Source organism: Mycteria americana, chromosome 3 (assembly GCF_035582795.1).
Source record: "Mycteria americana isolate JAX WOST 10 ecotype Jacksonville Zoo and Gardens chromosome 3, USCA_MyAme_1.0, whole genome shotgun sequence".
In the NCBI taxonomy this organism is placed as follows: Eukaryota; Metazoa; Chordata; class Aves; order Ciconiiformes; family Ciconiidae; genus Mycteria; species Mycteria americana.
This window is the reverse complement of record NC_134367.1, coordinates 85,839,372-85,853,556: the sequence shown is the minus strand read 5'-3', so window position 1 is coordinate 85,853,556 and position 14,185 is coordinate 85,839,372. Positions and strand designations below refer to the sequence as shown.

At 35.9% G+C, this 14,185-nt stretch overlaps 1 protein-coding gene across 1 annotated transcript in view; it reads right to left on the bottom strand.

Annotated features, from left to right (window-relative positions):
* RYR2 (ryanodine receptor 2) overlaps positions 1–12,530 on the bottom strand; it is a 334,723-nt gene extending 322,193 nt beyond the window's left edge. Inside the window, exons 1-2 of the mRNA XM_075497176.1 lie at positions 12,489–12,530; positions 10,902–11,021 (exon numbers count right to left, since the gene is read on the bottom strand). Of these exons, the coding sequence (XP_075353291.1) occupies positions 10,902–11,021; positions 12,489–12,530 (162 nt within the window). The remainder of the gene's footprint in view (positions 1–10,901; positions 11,022–12,488) is intronic.
* Positions 12,531–14,185: the final 1,655 nt, after the last annotated feature.

Below are 14,185 nucleotides of genomic sequence, written 5' to 3'. Positions count from 1 at the left end.
GCTTTATTTTCTAAAAAAAATTAAAAATAAAACAAAAATTCCACATTCTTGCAAATTTTTCAAAACAACCAGAACTCTTCTTAATTAATTCTCCTAAGGAATCCACCTTTTCTACAGAAATAAAACAATTCTAATAAGAATTATGTGGACAGTTGCGTGTGTGTGAAAATAAGAGCTTTAATGGAAACTATAGATACAGCTAACCTCCATGATAAATAAGCTGGAAACGTACACAATGGGAAAGAATTCTTTTGCCATTTTGAGTTTATAAAGCGATACTTTCATAGTCGTTAATCTGTATATGTAGTTGCAACTGTATCAGCCAAAAGAGGTCAAAGCAATTGTTAGTGTACCACTGACAAATCACATATCAAATATGGCACTCAAGGCATATTAAGGTTTATTCTTACGCACTAAGCATGTTTCTTACTTAAAATAAGACTTCATTGCAATTGTACTTCATTTCTACAGACCTTCTTGTATTGCCTAATACTCATTTACTTTATACACACTGGAGAAATAAATTCTGTATTACGGGACTTTCCAATTTATTGAATAACAGGCACTCAAATGGTTTCTTGGCAAGTCTGTTCATACTTCACATAGCACTGAGCGGAATATTTGTTTGCTTTCTAGGACCTCTGTCCAACCTTCTCATGCAAGTCCTGTGCTGTGCCTGGTTCTTTTTCTCGCACAGTACTCAAAATGTCACAGAGCTTTGGCATTTTCCTTCATATAGAAATAACTTGTCCCTGCTATGTCTTTTAATGATCAACACACCTTGGCCTTTTCATGCATCCTAAATTATCTAAAATAATTAATCCTATATTATCTAAAGCCATTTGAACGATGGCTGTTACTGATTTTGATGATTTTGATTCATATTTCCCTCGATAATTGCCTTATCACCAGCTGTAAACATTGTACTGTGCAACTAGAACTGGTCAATATTCGGAGAAACACCAAGAAAACCTGAAATTCCTAACTCCCTGTTACCATTAAAAGACATTCAGATGTGGGATAGAGGTAGAGTTTACAGGATTGTTAAGGGAAGACTGTATCAGTCTTTTGAAATCAGCCCAGTGACATTAGTTCCTATGCTTTTTTTAAATGGCATGTAAAAAGTCAATTCTCATGGAAAGGCAACCTTTTTGTGGATAATATCTTTGTAAATATGTCAAGAAAAGAGTACAGATACCTGGAAGATGGAACAAGCTTCCCACTCCTAAATACATACTTTATATCCAGTAGAGAGGGAAGAGAGAACTTCTAAGGAGTTAAAGCTCAAAAACATTGATTAGTATTATTCACAGGGACTCACTATCTTTACAATAATATCACTTTCTAGAAGACAAGAAAAACTGTCTCACACTCAGTTAAGCAGAACATTAGCTTCAACCCCTTCCAGCTCACACAACTCCCCAACTAGCAGAAAGAAGGCAGCGCAAAAGTAGACTGTGCACAATCACTGCTTTTCAAGATCCTTGCACTGAGGCAGAGAGAACCGTAAAACTCCTTTTGGCTTATAAATGGTATTTGAAAAGGCCAAACCAAAAAAGACAGAGAGGAAGGACATCTTAAGCTACTAACCATACTGTGGGAAACCACAGTATTATTCCCATCCTCCAGCTGTTACAGACACGCTGGTTCGGTACGGAAACACAGACTGCAGGTGTCAGTGTGGTTCATGGTTCATGTATCAACTGTGTGTCCATCACTCATATCTACAGGTTTTCAAACAGACAGAAAACTTTCAGCAATTATTCAAAAAGATTTAAACACTCAGGAAAAGCAGCCTGAACTCTGACCTTCTGCATTTATGCATACTCTTTAAGAACATAATCACTTTTTTTACCATCTGGCCTCTGTTTTTTAATGCAAAACAAAGCAACTGTTTTTTTGCTTGTGAAAGAAAATATGTTGTGCTTATATTTGTATACGGCAGCATCAGGAAAGGTACTAAAAACAACTTGCATTTGGGTTTCAAGCACAAGGACACAAAACATACACCTTCGACCTCCAAACTATTTCCACTTGCCCAGTTGCCCTCTTCCAATGCAGATTATTTATAAACTAAGTCCCTCAATTTAATGTTGCAATTACTCTTATTATGACAGCAAGTTAAGGCATGCCCTCTGTTGTTGAAAAAGCACAAATCTTCTTCCTCATTCTTCATAGGGAAGCAACCAGGAGGCAAAGCCTAGAATCTTGAAAATCGCCACCCAAAAGATAAAAGTTTCAAAAAGTCTTAAGAAACAACAACAATAAAAAAAGTTCTTTGACATTCTTTTTTTTTTTTGTTTTATTTCAGATATAATTGATATTACCTACCTCAACGAAACACAGATTCACTCATTAATAGGCCGCATTTCTTCGTCCTAATTTCTGAGAGCCCATTGGGCTTGGATTATTCACAGGAGTACGCTGAGCCAGATTTAGCCCAACCGTGCTTAAGAATACTGAGTACAAAGCAACAATACCATGATTTCAAGTGTTGAGCACAGCTGCCTAGCCAATTTGACACTACTACTTTATACAACGTTTGTCTAAAGGGCTTAAAGTAAGCATTTGCACTTTCATGTGTTCTTATCTTGAAACACACAGATTTATCAATCTATCAGTTTTTTCAGGTTTTCAGATTCGCAGGTACATTATCAGCCCAATTAAAATTCAAACGACTGCTTTGTAACTACTCTGCGTGTACTAATGAAATACATTCTGCTATAAACCCATCAGAGAAAATATTTAAAATGCTGAGCTCTAGAGGATTTAGCAGAATACGACAATGTGTAACCTTCTGATGTTCAGTTACCCAGGGTAATGCAGCAAGCCTGAAGCTGCCAGGGCTGTGCTTGCATTGAACAGCTACCGGTTGTAACTTTTGTCAGATATGAATGTACAGCAAATACAAACTCCCACCTGAAAATATTCTGCTCTATGTATCTCTTTATTTATCTTTCAAGGACTTTAAGGTATTTTAGTACAGTTAGTGTATTTGGTGAAGTCAAATAATCTGTTTCCGGTCCTTAACACCTAGTCCCAAGATTAAGAGTCCAAAGACTTTTACACTAAATGGGGAAGAAAAAAAATGCAACCACCAAAACCCATGTGAGGTTATTGCTTTGAACAGAACCTTCAAAATGCAAATAGATAAAGCCATCGTGCAATAATAGCAACTCTCCTTTTTAATAGGAACAGTACTAAAAAGGGTAGGACTCAAAAGCTAAATCACAGCAAACTGGGCAGGTTTTCGGAAGCTTGCAGAATACTCACGAAACCAAATTATAGGACTGTACACCGCATATCTGATCTTCTTAAATCATGGTCCTTGTGTCACAGCTGTATCTCAGACAAGACTTTCCAGCATAATACCTGCTTCTTTTTATATTTTAATCTTTAAATAATGAGAGCCCTAAACAGTTACTGAGATATATAGCTATAAAGGAAAACTAATTTAATGGGATTTTTCAGGTCTTCTTCACTTATTTTATACCAGAAGTTGAATTCCTACATCTGTTCCACTACAATTAAAAAAAAAAAAAAAAAAAAAAAAAAACGCCAACCCACACCAAAAGCCCCGCACATCACCACCAACCACCATCATATGTGGTTTTGTAAACACTTAGGGTTTGTTTGTTGGCTTTCAACAGACATTTAGATAATGAAGAAAGTTGCAAACTATATATTTGACTAGAGAAATTACAACTCATGTTTTGTTTGTTAAATTACACAAATTATACAGCTTTGGGTTAAATTTCTTGATTGGATGGCCTAACACTGTGAAACAAATCATTAATATTAAAAATAAAATTAGCGTTTTGAAATTTGTCTTGCATTGGTTAGTTGATAACAGACATAATGTATGCATACATATCATATGTACTACTCTTTCATTCAGTGCCATCACTTGGAGTATTATCATCACCTAATTAATACCCCTTAACTACAAAATTATTTTGATTCTATCTTTCAGCTTTTGCTGTAACATTTTCAGGTTACATGTCATGCAGTCTATCGGCATATTTATGTATTCAGTACTTTCCTTTGGAGGATCTTTAAGTGCTTTATTGATAACAGTCTTTAATATTTCTAAAATATATTTTGACAAAAAGAATCCCAAGTACACAATACATTTCAAGTCTTATAATAAAGCCCCATGGATTCTAAATCACTAATATTAAGCATGCAGAATCATCCCCAACAAAGTAGAATTCTTGGTAGATGTATCCAGAGAACTGGCCTACAGTAATATCCTACTTATAAACATTAAATAAGTGGGTGTGATTGAAAAGGAAACTCTTTCACATTTATGAAGGTACATTTTGTAGGTAGGAAGAGCTTTTAATTCCTTTTTGGTAGTAAATACTGCCTCATTAAGCTAAAACTCAATGTATATCTCTGACAACACTAGATTTGATAATGAGCATTTCTGTAAGATCAGAATAATCCATTCCTGCATGCATTTCAAATTCCAAATATCTGCTTCAACAGGAGATACAATCTGAACAAGGAGAATAATAAGATTTCCTAGATTGGATATATTATGATTACACTATTTAGTATGTGATCCCTTGCAAGATATCACACATTTTGTTTCCTTTTTAAAAACCACTTGCGTTACAGATGACAGTACAAACATGCTAAATTGTATTATTATGCCTACTAATACTGCACACAATTTTCAGCTGATATAAAGCCACATTTCTGTTGCTGCTTTACATTCATGGAGATCTGACCCAGTGTCTTTCATAGTCTGAATGTTCCACGTTCATTTTAAATTATTCACCTTCCATCTCAAGAAATAATTCTGTTGGTTTGTGGGATTAAGTGCAAGGATCACAATCAGGTCTGATGGATATAGCTACACATCTGCATTTAGGCTCAGGATTTATACAAGATTTAAAATGAATAAAAATTGAATCTGATATATGTAAATAATAAATATAATATTTACAATTACATAAATTATGTATTACATAAAACTACATCCAAATGTAGTGAAACAGACTATGTTCTTATTTACGTTGCTTCTATAGAGAAGCATTTTACTGGGAAAGAATGATTCATTGAACAAAAGCTTGTCTGATCTACGCCTATGAAGACTTCCTTTACCTATGTCTAAATTATGTATGTAAAGTAGGCAAGTAACGTGTAAGTATGCATAAATTTATTACCAACTCTTCATTTAAATTATTAAAATCAATGATCTTAGTGAACGTCTACTAAATGGAGTCCTCTGAACATGACGTTACATAAGATTAAGTGTCATCTTTGCCATTAAATATGAACATTCATTTTGGCAACATGACACAAAGACAATTAAAACGGCCTTGGAGGTGCAGCTACAAAGCCTTGCCAAAGCCCTGACAGTCTTTTTTGACTTTTTTAGAAGGATGCAATGGACACATAAGCACAGAAAGGAACCACAGCAACTATCACAAATAAAAAAAAAAAAACCACCTTACCATATGGCAAATTCCCGGAACGATCCACTGTAAACACAAACAGACAACACTGATTTGATTTGTCAGTGTGAATCAAATTTTAAAAAATTTAGTATTTCATTATGTCAGTAAGTGCTCAAAAAGTATCTACTTGCATCCATGCATGAATGGACACCGTGTGCTTTTTTATATATTTGGTTTTACGCAGTCAAAAAATGTGCACAGCACAGGTGGTTTCTCAGCTGTCAGAAAGAGGTTCAGACTCAGTTTCTCTGGAGTCAGAAAGATTATTTGCCTTGGCCACTGAGAACATGCTCAAGTGATTGCTGTACAAGACAAAAAAAAGAAAGCAATCCTTGCCTTCAGATCTTACACCCTGAAAGACAAATGGAGAAAAGAGTTTTCCTCCCAGAGGCAATCAGAGTAGAGGAGTGCAGGCCAGTGTCCCTGCCCATCGTTCAGGATAACACCCTTCTCTAGACACATCCGTATAGAATTTGACTGCTGGCATGGAAATTGCTTGTGTAAATACTAGAGAATCATACTTTCTTTTAACCTTGTCTGTGCCAGGTGACCATCCTTCTCTACCTTCCCTCCCCCCATTCTTCTCTTCCCTTCCAGCATAGCCACCTATCCAGCTCCTGCCGATTCGCCTACTTGTCAAAAACAGACCAAAAAAGGGGCAAAGAAAAAAACTCAAAGGATTGGTGTTTGGCAGCACAAGAAACAGTGTGCCAGTCTTACCATCAGGCTTTATTTTCTATCCCCTCACACAACAGTAGCATCTAGGGACCAACAAAGAATGGAGCATCACTCATATATGTAGCTCTGGGTCATGGAGCAGACAGCCCCAGCCGACAGGTCTACATCAGTCCAGCACCAATCTGCAGAACCTTTCTGCAAAAAAACCAAACACCAAAACAAACAAACAAACAAAAAACCCCAAAAACAACACGAAACCCAACACCTTGTGCCATTAGAAAAGCATAACTCACTCTCAGCGTTCTGCTGTCCAGTGCTTCACAAGGAATCAAAGCCACATTTGTGACTGGCCCAGAGCTGAGTATTTTTCATTCTGCACCACGGACCAGTATAGCTTTCAGGAGCTGTTAAAACACAGCTCCAGCTTGTTTGCTTTTCAACCCTCCATGCGTTATTTAGGTCTAAGGAAAAATTACTTCAATAGCAGACGGTATAATCTTTTAATGAATGGACTTCCTCATCTTAGCAATCTGTTCATATATAAAAAGCAACAATAGTCATTGAGATATGTTAACTATTCATAATTCTTGTTTTAATAAAAGGGATGGTATTCCACACAAGGAATAGATTTAAAAGTACAGCAAACATTGATGAAACAAAATTACCTATAGACCGTTGTCAAAAAAAGAAGTTTATGTTCTTTTTTGCCCCTTTTTTTTTCTGACACCTATCCCTTATTTTCTTCCTTTTACTTAAGACATTAAAATTTATGCTACAGATTTAACAAGACATGCTGGAGAAATAATGGGATGAGATAAGGAAACTAAGCATTTTAAGTTTTGTCTTCAGCATGTCTTCTTTGGGTTTTGTTACTGTTGCAACTTTTTGAATGTAAAAAATTTTTGATGGTTTATATATTTGATATTCTTATACATTTGGAATGTGTAACCTATCCCTAGAATAACATCTATTTTGAGACAGATCTGCTTTGAAATCCATAGAGATTGAAATATAGTTATTTTTCACTTGAGCTACTACACCTCTATAGATGAGGTAGTCATGCATTTATCTTGTACCAACCTGATTGTTTTATGCTCAGAACTATCTCCTATTACAAAAAATTATACGTAATTTAGACCTGACATCTTGTTTATCTATTATTTTGCTCTTGAAGACATGGGATCATTTCAAGGAATTTGGTGACATGCTCTGAGCAACAATCAGGAAGCTGCTATACTCCTGAAAGTAGCAGATAAACTGCATTTACAGAGTAAGTGTAGCAACTAATCTTACTTGCTTTCCCAAGTTAAAATAATTAATGAAATAAAGATAGCATTAAGTGCAAAATAGCTTTTATCCCATTGTCAGTCAAAGCTAGAGAATAGTCCCTGGTAGAACTCAAAAGAACTGTTACAAAGACACATCCCTGATTTCTCCAAGGCTATTGCTATCACTAATACAGAATCTAGTCCCTCTGCGTGTGTCCTTCACGACTGCAATCCAATCCACTGGCTCAAATAATTCATTTCAAATCAAGAATACATTTGCTGTACAAAGACCCAGTACCCTCTGACCCAGTCTGGGGTCTGACTGCCTGGGAGGCAGCTTTGCAGATAAGGGCCTGAGGGCAGTAAGGTGGGCATGAGCCCACAGTGTGCCCTGGCAGCAAAGAAGGGCAATAGCCTTCTGGGCTGTACAAAAAGCTGCATAGCCTGGAGTTAGTTTTTCCCCTTTACTCAGCACTTGCTAGGCTATACAGAATCATAGAACGGTTTGGGTTGGAAGGGACCTTAAATATCATCTAGTACCAACCCCCCTTCCATGGGCAGGGACACCTTCCACTAGATCAGGTTGCTCAAAGCCCCATCCAACCTGGCCTTCAACCCTTCCAGGGAGGGGGCATCCGTAACTTCTCTGGACTGCCTGTTCCAGTGTCTTACCACTCTCACAGTAAATAATTTCTTCCTAATATCTAATCTAAATCTACCCTCCTTCTGTTTAAAACCATTAGCCCTTGTCCTATCACTACATTCCCTGATAAGACTCCCTGAAAGTCCTTCCCTGTAGGCCCTCTAAGTACTGGCAGGCTGCTATACGGTCTCTTCAGAGCCTTCTCTTCTCTAGGCTAAACAACCCCAACTCTCAACTCAACTTTCTTTCTGTAAGAATGACCAAACCAATGCACAAAACCATTTACAAACTTAGAAATATAGCTGTACTTTGAAATTCGATTCCATAAAATGCCGTTTTGTGATAAGATGCATTTCTTCTCAGAAAGACTCCCATACCAAATGTAATAGCAAAAGATGTCTCTCCATTTGCTGCAAAGAAATCAACTTCAAGCCTAAAAATAAGCTGTAATGTAGCTCCAAACATGAGTGAACTCCTTATTTAAAATTCAAACACCTTACAAGATATACAGAAAACAATAGATTTGCAAAGCAAAGAAATAAAGAGGGTATTTTTTCTCAGTAAAGTGATTTGACAACCATGGATTGCTTCCAAAACAAGTGAAGAAAGGGGAATTTGGAAGCAGTTTTGAAATGCGAACACATGTGAACTGATAATGCTTATTAAAGTGTTTGCTAATTTAGCCCAACTATCATAATCCATCTTTTGTTAGTATGATGTTTTCAAAATCTGCTGTTCTCCAGTGCTGAGGGAATCTATACAACCCTCCAAAGAAACACTGGTGTTATAAACTTGAACAGAATAAAATAAAATTCATTAAGCAATTTTCATAATGGGCCTGCCAGTGTTACTGTTGTAATGGGGTAAGTATTAATAGTCAGTAGTTGCCGAAGTATTCTATCTACGTATCTTCAACTTGACCGTTATTTTTGTAGTGAATTACTCAATGATTCTAGGGCAAGAAAGTGCATGTGAATAAGCTGTGCTAATAAAACATCAGCTACACCACCAGGAGCCACATCTTGAAGGATATTAAAGAAAAGCAGGGCATTGTATCAGGCATTCTCAAGAAAGCAAGTCCAGGATGATAGCTGAGGTCTGTTACTTGTGTTTGGCCTATTACTGGTGCTTGGTTTGGTACCTCGTCCTTGATACCTGGCTGTAATTCAGATGCCACATTGCTGTTTGCATTAAAGTACATCACAGTCCCATTACAACCGGAAAATAGTCTTAAAGACATGCAGGGAAGTTTTTTAACTGGCTCAAGAACTCTGCTGGGAGCTTTTTCAAATTATCATATGCCTCTTGTAATATTTTTTTATGCTCTTGCTTATATAATGCGTAACATTGTATGGACACAGACATTAGGAAGAAAAACAATTTTATTTACTCGTATTTACAGTCAACTTTGCTTTAAGGATTTGGTAATTTTATTGCTCCCTCAGTATTTATATCTCCAAATGACTTCAAATGAGCTCATCCTAGAAACTGTCAGCCCTTAAAAATTAAAACAAGGATGAGCTGCATGGGTTTTCCTTTGTTTTCTTTTTTCCCCCAAGCTCAATCAGAATGAGCAGAATAAATATTGCTTCACAAAACATGGAGAAAAAGCATCATCAACAAGCAAGCACAGGAAACTGATATGAAATTTACAATGTATTTCTTAAAGACAACAATGTTCAGGAGTTTTATATAGTGAGAGAGACTGTAGATTTAATATCCAAACTTACTGAATGATAATAAATTCATTAAATAGATTTTTCTGGCCTTACAGGCAACTAGCACAGCAACCACTTCCATCCCAGCACATTTTTATTGTTAAAAAGATTCACTTAAAACAGAGCAGCACAAATGAATTCATCAAGATCACTGCTATTATAATGAATCATTAATATCCTAGTGAAAAATTTATTACTATGAATAATACATTCAAAATGATGAGACAGAAAATGAAGCATTACTCTGCAATGTATCAGAGAGAATCAAAGTGATGTTATAGAAGTTGGCAAGATAAAAAACATCATTTTTTGTTCTAAATCTTTCTGAATGTATTTCCAGGATACTTTATTTTATTTTATTTTCAAACATTTATATTTGAGCTGAAGAAAAAACAAATATCTTAAGCAACATTCTGCCCTTTGTATAAATAAAATGTCCGAGTATACCCATTACTTTGGTCACAAAACCAGTTCTGCCCTCAGAAGGCACATTTTTGACTTCAAAACATCTGTTTGAGCATATGTGATTGTGAAACAAAGCCCCTCCTTTGCAACAAATAGCAAAGTTAATTTTTAAAACTACTATATCTACCATATATACCAGAGTTATCACAGGCTTCGATAACAAACTGATTAGACGAGATAATTTTGATACTTGCACTATTACTCTGCTTGGTTAGGGAATTAGAAGGACTTAAAGTAATAATCATATCAACGTAAATGTCACAGAATAAAAACTTATCACTAATAGAATAATCACTCTCTTTCCTGTGGACTTAAAATCAATGTAATCAAGTGTGTCTGAGTTGCAGTACACAAAAATTGCGCTGCAGCTTACTACAACTGAGTTTGGACGAGCAAAATAACAAGCACATTACTGAGATGGACTTCTGCAGCTAACTAGTTTTAAAGTGAGCGCCAAACAGAAAGCACAGCACTAGAGTCCAGCCAAAGGGCCACGACAAAGGAACAATTAAACTTCGAAGGGAGATTAAATATCCCTTATATTACTGATAGATTTGATTTGTCCATTCTTCTAGAAAGATCTATGTATAGTACATCAAAGCAAGCAATATTATAACTATATCCTTGCTTCATACATGACACTTAAAACACTCTGCAGTACCTTAGAATTTGATGTGGATTCCAAAAAGCAAAGCCTGTTGCCAAATCCTTCTGCAGCAAGACACAATTTCTGTTGCTCCTTGTGAACAGTTGCAGTGCACTGCAGAACCACTTCATCGTCCTACCAAAAAAACAAAAAGAGAACAGTGGTTACACTTCTGACTTAACAAGATCTGGAGAAGCATTTACAAAATCATTGCTAAACTCAGAAACAGTTATTCCCTGAACACAAGCAGAATCGAATTTCAGCATAATTTTTATTCTCAGAGTTGTGAATGTGGGCAAATCAATTAAAATAATTATAATAACTACGTATGTGCTTTTCCTGTTTGCCTATCCTTGTAACAAAAGTCAGTATGTACAAAATACAAATGTTACGGGACTAAATCCTTGTAGTAATATAGTCAAAGGAGACCTTGTCAAGAAACCTGAAAGAACAGAAGCAGACCCTTATTTAAATCCCAGTTCTTCAAAGTAACAAAACCATGAGCTGGAGAATCCCTTTCCAGAATTATAGTTTAAGTTAAAAAGAAAGAAAACTGTGTTGTAATGAGTCTATTTTCTAGCAAAGGTTTTCTGTTTAAGAATAGAAAAAATAGTATCACCCTGTGCATTCTGCCCATTCATTTATGAAGCAAAATTAGAGTTTCCAACAATAAATTTCACATGAATGATTATGAAGAGATCATATTTAACACTGTAAATAAAATGTAATACAACAATAGAACTATAGGATGAAGCATGCAACTGGAAGCAGAACAGGATGAGACTACAAAAATGCACACATTAAGGCAGGCATGTTTGCCAAAAAAAATTGTTCTTACAGGCAGCTTTTTACATAGGGACATTCAGAAAAGTTCATCAAATTAAATAAATGCCTGAATTTATATTGAACTGAGTAATTTGAAGCCACTTGTAAACACCCATCCTGGATTAAGCTGGCCTTTTATTTGGTTTAATTGACTTCACTCTAGTAATTAAACTAAACTAAATTAAGGTGTATTTAATTCTGAAAAGAACAGGAGATAAATAGAGTTTAATCAGACACTTGAAAAATTAATTCACATTACCTTTTTTTAATTGTCCCCATGTAGCAAACCCTAGCCCTAAGTGTAGGTAAACCAATTTTCCTTGTATACCAGCAACAGTGCCCAAGCTGCATATCGCTTATGATCCACAGTCAATTGTAGAGGCAAAAAGTAGTAACTGCTTCCAGTCAGACATTAAATCCAGAAAATGTAATACGTGCATATGTTATATGTGCAGTTCACAATGTACAATTGTAATTAATAAAGAAAAATCCCTAAAGGCCAAAATCAAGGATCTAGAAGACCAAATATACAGAGCTAAGAGCTTTGCTCTGTACTCTTTGTAAAAGTAGCATCTATTAAAATCCAGTGCATTGGGGGGTGGTGGGGGTGGTGGTTTTGGTTTTTAAAGTGCAAAATTAGTATTTCCTAATCTTTATTACACTTGATTCAAATAAAAGTTTCTTTTCAGGTTAAAAATAGTGGTGTTAGATTGTAGCTATATAAACACACTCTCCTTCCTCTTTCTCTTCCTAGCCTGTCTTCCTAAATAACCACACCAGCAGAACAGAAACTCCAATAACCATGTCACCATCATACATTGTGCTAGAGTTGTCTCCAAAAAGGTCACTAGAGAAGATGCCAACATTGTACCTCCATAGCCAGAGGCAGATAACATAGTAAGGCTACTTTCTACTGAAACGAACCACCAATTTAATTTTATACTGCCACATTCTCTACCATTGCATACTGTGCTTTTAGAGAAAGTTGGAGAAGCCCATCTACAAAAATGACTCTGCTGACAGCAGCAAAAATATAAGTTGGTTTGGGGCAAGTCCCTGACATACTTAATTTAGTTAATGATCTCATGCATCACATCCTTCCCTGCAAACCAATTATGCACAATCACCAAGCATACATGTATAATGTAGATGCTGACTGGTGGAGGATTAAGAACAGGAATAGAGCAACTGCTAAATTTCCTGAGACACAAACTTTCTCAATTCATTTTGCAAATATTTTCTCTTCTGTTGCTGTACAGTGTACAGAGTACGTGGCTTATTTTGCTAAATACATAGCTCACAAATAAAGACTGATTTCTTAAAAAATGCTTACTAATTAATGAAAAATCAATCACCCTCCCATGCCCTTTTCAAAAGTTAATTCCTGGGTTGGGAGGACATGGTCATCAAGACAACAAAGCAAATCACAACTCTGTTTTGCTATGTTTTCTTTGTTTTGTGTGTAGATAGTCACAATAAATGTTCTCTTAATTCAGGGCACAGAGTCATAGTGTTGTGGAACTTCTTGCTCTAGTCAAGGTGAGGTTGACAAAATTGGCACAGAAGGTTAAGAAAGATGTGATGCCATTGACAGATCAAGTGAAAGGTGGATACAGGTAATGATGTGTTTTATACACCCAGCTCTAAGTTACTCTGCATTTCTGCACACATCATTAGAGAAGAACCTAATATAAACTCTACCCTGGATTCAGTCTTCCAACATTTACTGACTATGTGTTCAGAAGATTCCTATAGATACGCAATTTGATTGTGTTGCAGAATTATATTACGATACATAATTCCATTCCATTTCTTTAGAGAAGACTGGTAGATGAGTAAGCATCTCAGCACTGTCTTTCTAAACCTGTTTTCAAATCAGCAAATGCTATCCAGTTCCAGTACCAGGAGAGCTAAAAATGCATGATTTCCTTATTTGAAGTCACACATCCAAAGAGACCTTCACTGAAGGTCACTTTGCTCTCATATGAAGAAAGCTACAGTGTGCATCATATTAAATGACTATTAAAGAAAAATATTTTTCAAATATTCTTAAACATTGAATTACAAAATGTCTCTAAGTGGTACATTTCCTCCTATTACCTTCTGAGCGTTTTCACATCCATACATTATGCAGATGAGGTTTGAGATCATCATAATTTTTTCTGTCAGTCACTGTCAGATTAAAACTGATGAAACTAATTCATGCTTCAAAGGGCTATAACAGTAGCCTTCAAAAGTTAAGCAAATACATCGTTATGTATCCGGATACACTCCTATCCACCTCTTTCCTAACCCTCCTCATCCGAGACTGAAAATTCAGGTGTAGAGGCAACACAAAGGTGCTGACAGGAATATTAGTGTCTTTTAAACATCTCTGTCAAATGTTGAGTTACTTAATGTCACAGTAAACTAAACAGAGACGAAAATTAAAGAGATTCTAAGAAGCCAACTTCAAGCACAGATGTTTAATGCTA